This window comes from Physeter macrocephalus, chromosome 1, assembly GCF_002837175.3.
Source record: "Physeter macrocephalus isolate SW-GA chromosome 1, ASM283717v5, whole genome shotgun sequence".
NCBI lineage: Eukaryota > Metazoa > Chordata > Mammalia > Artiodactyla > Physeteridae > Physeter > Physeter macrocephalus.
In genome coordinates, this window is record NC_041214.2 from 63,552,507 (window position 1) to 63,565,242 (window position 12,736).

General features: G+C 36.6%; 1 protein-coding gene across 11 annotated transcripts in view; it reads right to left on the reverse strand.

The window, feature by feature from the left end:
• The window catches only part of PHC3 (polyhomeotic homolog 3), an 88,339-nt gene that overhangs the window by 32,900 nt on the left and 42,703 nt on the right, over positions 1 to 12,736 (reverse strand). For all 11 annotated transcript variants that reach the window (XR_008616926.1, XR_003680284.1, XR_003680285.2 and 8 more), the window contains 2 exons: positions 9,608 to 9,761; positions 4,150 to 4,400 (listed from right to left, as the gene is read on the reverse strand). Coding sequence is in view for 8 of the 11 variants with exons in the window: in XM_028491095.2 (XP_028346896.1) it covers positions 4,150 to 4,400; positions 9,608 to 9,761 (405 nt within the window). In the remaining 3 variants the exon portion in view is untranslated. The remainder of the gene's footprint in view (positions 1 to 4,149; positions 4,401 to 9,607; positions 9,762 to 12,736) is intronic.

Sequence of the window (12,736 nt, forward strand, 5' to 3'; positions counted from 1 at the left end):
AAAGTAGCAGGATACAAAATTAATGCACAGAAATATCTTGCATTCCTATACACTAATGATGAAAAATCTGAAAGAGAAATTAAAGAAACACTCTCATTTACCACTGTAACAAAAAGAATAAAATACCCAGGAATAAACCTACCTAAGAGACAAAAGACCTGTATGCAGAAAACTATAAGACACTGATGAAAGAAATTAAAGACGATACAAACAGATGGAGAGATATACCATGTTCTTGGATGGGAAGAATCAACAATGTGAAAATGACTATATTACCAAAGCAATCTACAGATTCAATGCAATCCCTATCAAACTACCAATGGCATTTGTTCCCGGAACAAAAAATTTCACAATTTGTATGGAAACACAAAAGACCCCGAACAGCCGAAGCAATCTTGAGAAACAAAAACGAAGCTGGAGGAATCAGGCTCCTGGACTTCAGACTATACTACAAAGCTACAGTAATCAAGACAGTATGGGGCTTCCCTGGTGGCGCAGTGGTTGAGAGTCCGCCTGCCAATGCAGGGGACACGGGTTCGTGCCCCAGTCCGGGAATTTCCCACATGCCACAGAGCGGCTGGGCCCGTGAGCCATGGCCACTGAGCCTGGGCATCTGGAGCCTGTGCTCCGCAATGGGAGAGGCCACAACAGTGAGAGGCCCACGTACTGCGAAAAAAAAAAAAAAAAAAAAAAAAAGACAGTATGGTCCTGGCACAAAAACAGAAATATAGATCAATGGAACAGGATAGAAAGCCCAGAGATAAACCCATGCACATATGGTCACCTTATTCTTGATAAAGGAGGCAAGAATATACAATGAAGAAAAGACAGCCTCTTCAATAAGTGGTGCTGGGAAAACTGAACAGCTACATGTAAAAGACTGAAATTAGAACACTCCCTAATACCATACCACAAAATAAACTCAAAATGGATTAAAGACCTAAATGTAAGGTCAGACACTATAAAACTCTTAGAGGAAAACATAGGCAGAACACTCTATGACATAAAGTACAGAAAGATCCTTTTTGACCCACCTCCTTGAGAAATGGAAATAAAAACAAAAATTAAAAAAAGAGACCTAATGAAACTTTAAAGCTTTTGCACAGCAAAGGAAACCATAAACAAGACGAAAGACACCCCTCAGAATGGGAGAAAATATGTGCAAATAAATCAATACCATACGACCCAGCAATCCCACTACTAGGCATATACCCTGAGAAAACCCTAATTCAAAAAGAGTCATGTACCACCATGGTCACTGCAGCTCTATTTACAATAGCCAGGACATGGAAGCGACCTCAGTGTCCATCGACAGATGAATGGATAAAGAAGATGTGCCACATATATACAGTGGAATATTACTGAGCCATAGAAAGAAATGAAATCGAGTTATTTGTAGTGAGGTGGATGGACCTAGAGTCTGTCATACAGTGTGAAGTAAGTCAGAAAGAGAAAAATACTGTATGCTAACACATATATTTGGAATGTAAAAAAAAAAAAAAAAAAAAAGGTTCTGAAGAACCTAAGGGCAGGACAGGAATAAAGTCGCAGATGTAGAGAATGGACTTGAGGACACGGAGAGGGGGAAAGGTAAGCTGGGATGAAGTGAGAGAGTGGCATGGACTTATATACACCAGCAAATGTAAAACAGATAGCTAGTGGGAAGCAGCCACATAGCACAGGGAGATCAGCTTGGTGCTCTGTGACCACCTAGAGGGGTGGGATAGGGAGGGTGGGAGGGAGATGCAAGAGGGAGGAGATATGGGGATATATGTACATGTATAGCTGATTCACTTTGTTATAAAGCAGAAACTAACACACCATTGTAAAGCAATTATACTCCAATAAAGGTGTTAAAAAATAAAATAAAACAAAGGAATGCCTATCCAAAAAAAAAACAAAAAAAAACCCCAAAGTATGCAGGTGATTTCTTTACAAAAGCAGAATCAGGAACTCAAGTCTCGTGACTCCTAGGTTCAGCAACCTATTATAATCAAAAAAAGAAAAAATGGAAAATTCATTGCTGAAAAAACTGTAATATTCAGTGCTGCTAAGAGTATACACTTCTGGTATATGAATAAATTTAAATAATCTTCCAGAAAATAATTTGGCAATATATATCAAGAGTCTTATGAATACATATGTTGAATACGTATGTAATGTGATCCAATACCTATACTTCTAGGAATTTATGCTAAAGAAATTATTTAAAATGTGGATTTCAAATGTGAATAATTTACATACAAAGATATTCCTTTCAGGGCTATCTGAACAGCAAAAAAATGGAAACCTGAATGTCCAACAACATAGTTGTTCCTCAGTATTTGCAGGGGATTGGTTCCAAGACTCCAGAGGATACAAATTCCGCAGATGCTCAAGTCCCTTATGTAAAATGGAGTATTATTTGCATATAACCTATGCACATTCTCCCATGTACTTTTTTTTTTTTTGGCCACACCACATGGCATACGGGATCTTTAGTTCCCTGACCAGGGATCGAACCCAATGCATTGGGAGCACGAAGTCTTAACCACTGGACCGCCAAGGAAGTCCCATCCCATATACTTTAAATCATCTCTAGATTACTTATAATATTGAATACAATGTAAATGCGAAGTAAATAGTTGCCCATGCATGGCAAATTCAAGTTTTATTTTCTGGAACTTTGTAGACTTTTTTTTTTTTTAATTCTTGATCTATGATTGGGTTGACTCCCTGATGTGAAACCTGTGGATATGGGGGGCCAACTGTAATGGAAGGATTATATAAATTACAGTTGTCCAGAAAGTGAAATATTATGTAACCTTTCAAAATGTTTCCTAAGTACTATTAATCAAACTAGAAAATAAATGCTCAAGATATACTAAGTGAAAGAAGCTGAACTGTATATATAATAATAACCTTGATCATATGAAAATATATATATATTAAAATATACTCTGTGGTATTACTGAGGATTATTTGTTCTCTACATTTTCTAAATTTTCCATTAAAAAAATAATACATATTACTTTTGTAATCTGAAAAAAGAAGTTGTAACTGTCACTAGTAATAACTGATAATCATAGCTATGGCCATTAAGTGCCAGGCACTACACAGAACAATTTATGCACATTTAGTCCTCACAATAACCCTAACCACAAAGCATCATCTCCATTTGCTGGATGAACAAATGAATTTCAAAAAGGCTGAATGATTTGACAAAGGTTACACAGTCTACATGTGGCAGAGCCAGGATCCAATCACTGAGTAATAGGGAGAAAAAAACCCGTTCCTCCAGTCACTATATATCAGAGATTCTTAGATCCAAGCTTAATATACACACAGTAAACTGAAAGCAAAGGCAACTGATTAGACAGTCAACTATCATAGTGCAATCACAATGCACTACCTGTGAATCTGAAATATCAAATACTTCAAAGTCCTTCAAAATACATAATTTTGTGTTCTTGTCTTTGATTTGGGCTTTGATTTTGGCCACTTGTCTTGGTATATTTTCTAAGGGAAAATGTTCATCTCTAGATATTAGTATGTAATGTAGCCAGTGTAGCTGTAACGTACAGCTAGTCTCAAATCACAATACTTTTAGTGACAGATATAGCACCTCAATTTTGAGGTGAACATTTTGAAGCATTTTTGAAATCTGATTGAAGGCTGAGATTTAAGAATAAAGAAAAAATCTATTTGCTAATTTTAAAGCATCAACTGGGTAACATGAGAAGTATTAGATCACTGGGAAGTTATCATTTTCTGTATTCAAGTTAAAGTTCACAAAGTATCACATCATACAAGAAACACCATTAAAAAGAAATGAATGCACTTTAGGTTATCATTTCAATCCTCTTAAAAAAAAAATACAAAGTTTATTTCATTGGAGTAAAAATGTAATTGCCTTCTCTAAAAATTATAAAACTGATATCCTTATATCTTGAAATTTTTCTTCTTAGTTTATACATTTAAATAGCTAGCGTAAAATCCCAGAAGTATATCTGGAAATATATAAAGGATATATATAAAGAAATTCTAGATAAAAGATTAACAACTTTTGAGATAAAATTACAAGCTTTTTATTAGATAACAACAGATTATACATTTTAAGATAATGCTACATGAATAATTGTAAAAATACAAATTTTGCTTGCTACTTACAGGAAATGGCTCCAATCCCTCCTGGATTACAAAGCCTTCAATAACATGGGTCAAGATCTGTGGCTTAACAATAGCCTGTGGAGGTTTGTTTTCTACACTGGGTATGCTACTAGGCATAGATGTACTATTACTCCTTGTGGTAGCAGCTGGAAGTAAGAGCGGAGGTGGAGGAACAGACACATGTGAAGGATCTGATGGAGATTTAATTACTGAAGCACTGACTGATGCCACAACAGGTAATTCTACTTGCTCTGTGGAACAACAACAACAACAAAAAGTCATTTTTTTAATCTTTAGCATTCTGCCCAGGCAAATATGAAAGAAAATTCAAGAATAAATATTAGTAACAATAATAGTTAATATCTGGTGCTTTAAAAAAACATTCTAAGACCTTTATATTTATTATCTCATTTAATCTCCACAATAACCTTATGAGATACATACTACTATTCCCACTTACAGAGGAAGGGGGTGGCTTGCTCAAAGTTGTCATTCCAACTTTGGTTACAAAGAACTGTCCCATAAGACATGAAAATGTTTTAGAATGTCAATTTAAGAATAATTACTAAAAAATTTTTTTTTTATTTTAAGCTATACAGATATTAAATTCCCTATGTTTCTGTTTATATATTCCAAATGATATGGGGGGAAAAAGTACTCTGAAAACATGCTTAAGAAAAAAAGAATCATGTGGAAATCCACAGAATAAGTAGAAATTTTAAAGAATTATACAGGGCATTACCTTTATTTCAAGCTAATCCACATCCATGCACAAATGTTCTTTGTTGTAGTTGTTATCTTTAACAACTCTTCATTGACACTGTACATGTCAATTTGGGGGAACACTGTATACCAGGCAATTGCAAAATGTTGGGCTGGATCACTGTGATTCCTCCCCTTCAAACTCTGAGGACCACAATAAGACAGACCCACAGCCTACAATGGAGACTTTACCTCCCCATTTGGTAGCAATAAACCTTTACTAAGCTGTACCAAAGTGGAGAGACAGAACCAGCTGATAGCTAGGAATACCAGTGAGTACAAGACGTCTGAGAAAAATAATAAAAAAAGAACATGTGGTAAAGATAATACTACTACTTAACTGAGCACTTTTGTGCCAGGTACTGTATAAATGTCTTAGATGTTATAACACATTTAGTCCTCAAAACTAGCCTATGGGTAGGTACTGTTATTACATCCATTTTATAGATGTGGAAACCAAAACACAGAAAGATAAAGCAACTTGCCTAGAGGCACACAGCTAATAAGCAGTGGAGCTGGGATACTAACCCAGGCAGTCAGGTTCTGGGTTCCGGAGACAATGCTTTTTTCATTGCTACAGTAACTCCTCTCTACCATCAGTATGAAAAGGATTGATATCACTATCAAAAATGCTCAAAATACAGCCCAGTTAGGTAGAGAAGAAAGAAAAGAAATCCCTATCGAATAAAAATTTCAGCTAACAAAATAGTGTAGTGATAATCGGTGTAGTGTCAGAAATGGAAAAGCTAACAGATCAGACATAGTAACTCTGACGTAATTAATAACACTATGTAGCTTATCACAGCAAGATTACAGCCATAACTTAACCTAGTTCCACCAAATAATCCACCAGGATAAACTGTACTGGAAAACCTATTTAAAGTCACACAATCCCTCATTAAAAACTACAAAAGAAAGTCAGCAGAGGACTTCCCTGGTGGCGCAGTGGTTAAGAATCTGCCTGCCAATTCAAGGGACACGAGTTCGATCCCTGGTCCGGGAAGATCCCACATGCCACAGAGCATGTGCGCCACAGCTACTGAGCCCGTGAGCCACAACTACTGAAGCCCGCCCACCTAGAGCCCATGCTCCGCAGCAAGAGAAGCCACTGCAATGAGAAGCCCGTGCACAGCACAAAGAGTAGCCCCCGCTCACCGCAACTAGAGAAAGCCTGCACAGCAACGAAGACCCAACGCAGCCAAAAAAAAGAAAAGAAAAGAAAAAGTCAGCAGGAAATACTGGTTTGCTGATTTCCAGGAACAAATATACAATTGTACACATGCATTACCAGACTGAAGAACTCCATAAAAATCCTACCCCACATACCCAATTTTCACATATACACCTAGAGGAAAAGGATAAAAGATATAATTCTGAACAGGGACTAAAAAACAATTTTTCTGTTGGAAGGAAAATATAAATCTATGGAGAACTGAAAAATAAGATAAATTTTAATATCCTTTACAGATTTATAAATACTTTGTTACTTTAGAAATATAAAGCTGCATTAAGTATATTGTGGTTTATTCAGAAAATACTGCTTAGTATATATTCTAACTAATTTTTGGATCATACATACAAATAGATCTATATTTTGTTGAAAACAAAGTTGTAAGTTATTGACTTCTTAAAAAAGTAATTAATAGCTATGACTTGCCAGTTTATAATCAGCTGTTAAAATCAAAAGCACAAGAAACATTGACATATTATAGCAGAACAAAAACACAATTATTGGGGACTTCCCTGGTGGCGCAGTGTTTAAGAATCCGCTTGCCAATGCAGGGGGACATGGGTTCGATCCCCAATCTGGGAAGATCCCACATGCTGCCGAGCAACTAAGCCCGTGCGCCACAACTACTGAGCCTGCACTCTAGAGCCCATGAGCCACAACTACTGAGCCCATGTGCCACAACTACTGAAGCCCACGTGCCTAGAGCTCGTGCTCCGCAACAAGAGAAGCCACCGCGATGAGAAGCCCACGCACCACAACAAAGAGCAGCCCCCGCTCTCCACAACTAGAGAAAGCTGCGAGCAGCAACGAAGACCCAACACAGCCAAAATTTAATTAATTAGTTTTAAAAAAAACACAATTACTACACTCTCCAGATTTAAGACAACTGTGAGAGAGAAACCCCAAGTTAACTGGTAAGACTTTGCCACAGGTTACTCTGCCTATTCACAGTCTCATTTTCTGAGCAAGATCTATGAGCTTTTTCTACTCTTTTTTTATGGATGCTTTTTTAAGAATTCTTATAGATTTATGAAGACTGAATCCTGGGTGGAAACAAGTACCTTTATTTTTATAGGTTTATTACATGATTTGATAAGCAACCTGTGCTTGCCTTCCCCCCCTCAAATACTACAGAAACTAGTTAAGTATGAAGTAAATTAAAGGAAGATTCAAAAATCTACATTGTACTTAGACAATTTAGCCGGAGGGATGGATATGCCTGCCAGGATCTCAGACTACATTCCTGAGGAAATAATGTGAAGATATTCTTGAGTTTCAATATTTCAAAAATGTTTAAATTTTCTTGAGTATCATTAGTAATGCTTATTAGGTAATTAAATCACAGTCACAATGCAAGGTTAGTATCCAATTAAACACATATTTCTGCCTTTAAATCAAAACTCCAAGAAATCTGCAGCAACATAAATCCATTTTCAGTGTACACAAACTACAAAGATTTAATACTATAGTTAGATTTTCTTAAATCTATCTTTTGAGGTATTATTTTGAATAAGCAAAGGCAAAAATATTGAACTTGTCTTAAATATGTTATATAATTTTATTGACTAAATGTTTTCTATTTTTCAGGAGGGGGAAAAAGTTGGAGGAAAATTGGTTTTCCCCCTCCATGCTTTCCAGAGATTCACATTGGTAGTAAGGGATAAAAGCTAGAAAGAAGAGAAGGGATAGAAATGTGGCATGCTGACGAAAAGAGAGGACAAGGGCTGCTTTGGTAGCAAAGTCAGTGCCCCGTTACAGTCTGTTTCCATGCCTGTTATAGTGGTTCTTCTTAACTGAAAGTGATCATGAAGGCCATGAGATATTCACTAGAACAAAATACTTACAACAAAGCCTGAACCAAGATTAGTATTATCTGGATAAGTGGTCAGTAAACTTTCTATAAAGGACATATGGTCTCTGCAATGACTCACCTTCGCTGCAGTAATGCAAAAGTAGCCATAGATAATATCTGAACAAATGAACGTGGCTGTGTTGCATATAACTTTATTCATGGACAATGAAATTTGAATTTCACATAATCGTCACATGACATGAAACATTACTCTTCTTTTGATTTTTTTTTCAAACTTTTAAAAATTTTAAAACCATACTTAGCTCATGGGCCATACAAAAATATGCAGCAGGAAGGATCTGAAGCGTGAGCTATCATTTGCCAACCCCTGATCTAAATAAAATACTCAAAAAAACCCAAAAAACAAAAAACCCTAACACAGAATATATCCTTTTTAGGACTTAAGACACCGGGCTATAGATTATAATGTTTTAGTAAAATACCTAGGATTCACAGTCACTTTGATATTATGAGGAGGAGTATAGAGAAGATTTACTTGAACTCATAAGTAGTTCTGAAGTAGTGAATAAGAATTTGAATGCTTAAGCTCAAGAATTTTTTAATCCACGTCCCTAGTAAGAATTAGTGAGGCTTAATTTAAGTACTGTCTGGAAAAGAACACTTTTAAAAGCATTTACTCAGTCTGGATCACAAGCAATTTTTTTTTTTTTTTTTTTTTTGCGGTATGCAGGCCTCTCACTGTTGTGGCCTCTCCCGTTGCGGAGGACAGGCTCCGGACGCGCAGGCTCAGCAGCCATGGCTCATGGGCCCAGCTGCTCCGCGGCATGTGGGATCTTCCTGGACCGGGGCACGAACCCGTGTCCCCTGCATAGGCAGGCGGACTCTCAACCACTGCGCCACCAGGGAAGCCCAAGGATCATAAGCAATTATGACGAATGTCAGATATGACTTCAAATGCTTTGTGATTTTTGGAAAGTGTAATTGAAATCTTCTGATAGAACTTTGATTTATTCTAGTTTTTAAGCTAGAAATAGATTGACACATAAATCTGAATGGTCATATGAAACACATCTGTACAAACTACTAAAAATTCAAAGGCTGAAATACGTTTTTGATTTGGGTAGTTCCTCAACAACTGTTCTAATTATTCCTCATCAAAAAAAAAAAAATCTTTGGACTTCCCTGGTGGCGCAGTGGTTAAGAATCCACCTGCCAACGCAGGGGACACGGGTTCAAGCCCTGGTGCAGGAAGATCCCACATGCCACGGAGCAACTAAGCCCATGCGCCACAACTACTGAGCCTGTGCTGTAGAGCCCGCGAGCCACAACTACTGAGCCTGCGTGCCACAACTACTGCAGCTTGCGTGCCTAGAGCCCATGCTCTGCAACAAGAGAAGCCACTGCAATGAGAAGCCCGCGCACCGCAAAGAAGCCCCCACTCATCGCAACTAGAGGAAGCCCGCACACCACAACGAAGACCCAATGCAGCCATAAATTAAATTTTTTTTAAAAAGTCTTGAATTCTAATCTATGTTTTGCTGCAATTACTTACACAGCAAATTAGTTTAATACCACCTCTAGTGAAAAAAAACTTTTTCTGTTACTGACATTTCTCTAATAGAAAATTTCCCCAAATCCAGGCACTTCCTCACCTAACAAAGGATGCTCAGAAGTCAAATCTTCTCCTCTCCCCACAGTTATAGCTGCTGGAGACAATGTGGGTGGTGGTGGAGTTCTATCCATTCGGACACATTCTTCTGAGTCCTCTGGCATTTCTTCTTCACATACATCTTCTACTTGATAAACCTGCAACGACAAACCATGCTGCCTAAAAATGTTTCTAAAATACATTTGATAAGGTGTTCTTAATTTAATTAACAAAATAAATTCCGAGTGTTTTAAAAATTAAAAGGCAAAATGACTATTTGACAGATTGAAAGGAAAACTTTAAAATCATTCAAATGAAGTTTTTCATAATCCTTGATGATCCATGATACTTGATGATATTTCACTGAAAGCAAGTTGTGGATCAGTACCTAGGCTATAAATCACTAAGGTTTCCCAAAGGTGATAGTCAAGTCAGGACATATTTTTAATTTTGCTAATTTTTAAAAATGTTTTGACTTTATACACTCAAACAACTATTTGGGGAATTTACTATAGTTTCTGTTAACTTCCATTGTCATAAATCAAAATAGATACTAATTTTTCACAAGCATGTTAAGTAAATCTCCAAAATGACACATATTATTTAAGGAAAAGCACTGTTTAAAGGACTACATCCCAGGTTCTTCTTTATTATATTTATGTGAATTAAAGATTAAATTTTGAATACTAATGTCTGAGTACCCACAAAAAAGGTTATGTGATTGCATGTTTAATCTTCTGATCTACTCAAGAATCTAATGAATTTTTATAAGCTAGTATCAGTTAAACAGAAAACATGTGTCCTTGAAATAACACACACACACACACCCCCATCCTAAACCATCTGACATATTACTTTTAGTTCTTTAATATTGTTCCATACTTATAGAAGAAAGTTGTTACATCTTTAATTTAACTACCTTGTTATCCAATGGTAAAGATAATACTTAAGAAGAAAACATGGACTCAAAAGTACTCTGAGAAGGAACTTTAAAAACGTCTAACCTATTATTGATTTTTTATTAAACTTAAGGCTGAATTTTCAAAGTCCACTTGTAGAGACTGACACAGGTATTTTAATTTGTCATCGTTGGGCTTCCCTGGTGGCGCAGTGGTTGAGAGTCTGCCTGCCGATGCAGGGAACACGGGTTCGTGCCCCGGTCCGGGAAGATCCCACATGCCGCGGAGCGGCTGGGCCCGTGAGCCATGGCCGCTGAGCCTGCGCGTCCGGAGCCTGCGCTCCGCAACGGGAGAGTCCACAACAGTGAGAGGCCCGCGTACCAAAAAAAATAAATTTGTCATCGTTTTTTATTTAACCATTATTTTTGAAAGATGACAGGTCACTAAAAACAAAGCCACAAAGCAATTTACCCCCCTTCTTATATGTACAAAGTTTATTACTTACATTTATAAAAGTTGTGAGTTTTTAAGATAACTTACCCAAACTGATTAATATTTCTAATAAATATCAAAACAAAAAATGTTTCTTCAACATTCACAAAAAACTTTTTTTTTTTTTTTTTTTGCAGTACGCGGGCCTCTCACTGCTGTGGCCTCTCCCGTTGAGGAGCGCAGGCTCCGGACGCGCAGGCTCAGCGGCCATGGCTCACGGGCCCAGCCGCTCCGCGGCATGTGGGATCTTCCCAGACCGGTACACGAACCCGTGTCCCCTGCATCGGCAGGCGGACTCTCAACCACTGCGCCACCAGGGAAACCCACAAAAAACTTTTAAATGATCTAATATTGTATATATTTTTAATCAAACTATTGAAAAAGTCTGATTTGAAATTAAATATAAAAACAATATTTCTGAAACCAGCATGTTAATGGTGATAAAAAGGACTATGAAGTTTTACCTACAAAGGCATATCTAACAACAGCAATAGAATTTAAAAACCAAAACAAACAAAAAAGACCCCTAATTTTTCAAGACTCATTAAGAATAAAATAGCTTTCCTTTTTTTAAATTAAAAAATCCTTTTGTTACTGATAATTTTATATCAAATATAATATCCAGAGCTGTGATTTGAATCAGCTACTAAGTAGGCAACATTTTTAAAAGTTATTTGCTCACAACCCTGAATCTGGAAACCTGTTTCACTAAGAGAGCGTCCTTGCCTCATGTCTGGCTCCTCAGGAGTGAAAGCAGTCGTTCATTACTGTACAGTGCAACAATGACAGCTGCTAGTATCTATTCATGATAATTTTTTTTTAAATGATGATAATGTCCAATACAGGGAAAGTCATCCCAAAAAATGTCCTGGGGGTTAAAGGAAAAACAAAAAACAAAAAACTTCTAGTGAGGGGCACCTGCTGTAGTAGTGATTACCTTAATTTGGCAGAGTGGTGGGGATGTTGATTCAGAGGTAATTAGACAAGTAATGGTTGTATCAACCAGCTCAACTTTATCTATGTAGCATTCTTTTATTAGATATTACTTTTCTTCCAAAGATCATCTTTTCATAAAATGCTGAAACTCTCTCTTTAATATTAATGCTGTCACAAGTTTTTCAAACACCTACTACAGTACCTTTTAAGGAATCAAAGATCATGCATGATCATGCACAGTATTCTGATTTTTAAAATATAATGAAAGAGTTTTAAAGGATTAAAAGACGCAAACACAAATAACGTATTCTGAAATAATCCAACAAAGAATACTGTAAAATATTTTTCATTCTTTACAGGTAAGCCTAACTATACAAACTTTCTTCCACATCGCCCATGTAAAGGCAAAGTAAGTTAAGGAATAAAAGAAGTAGGCAAAAGCAGATCTGTCACAGACATCTGGCACCATCAGCATAAAAAAAAATCTAAGTGCGACAACTAAAAGACTGAATAAAGCAAAGAAGTGAAGGTTTTGCTCACAAGATCATTTGAAAACTGTACATCACAATTTCTCTTTAGTTCATAACTATGACTATTCTAAAACTAACACTGGCTGCCAAACTTACCTCAATAAAGTACATTAGTCCCATCTGTCTCCTTTCCCTAAATAAACTGTGGAAAACATTTATTAGTTCTAAATTATCTACACTTACCATATCTTACTTATCATACCTAAATGTCAATGAAAAATCTTTTTTAAAAACATACTGATTTTACTTTGAAAATTCACTTATCTTTGAAAATTT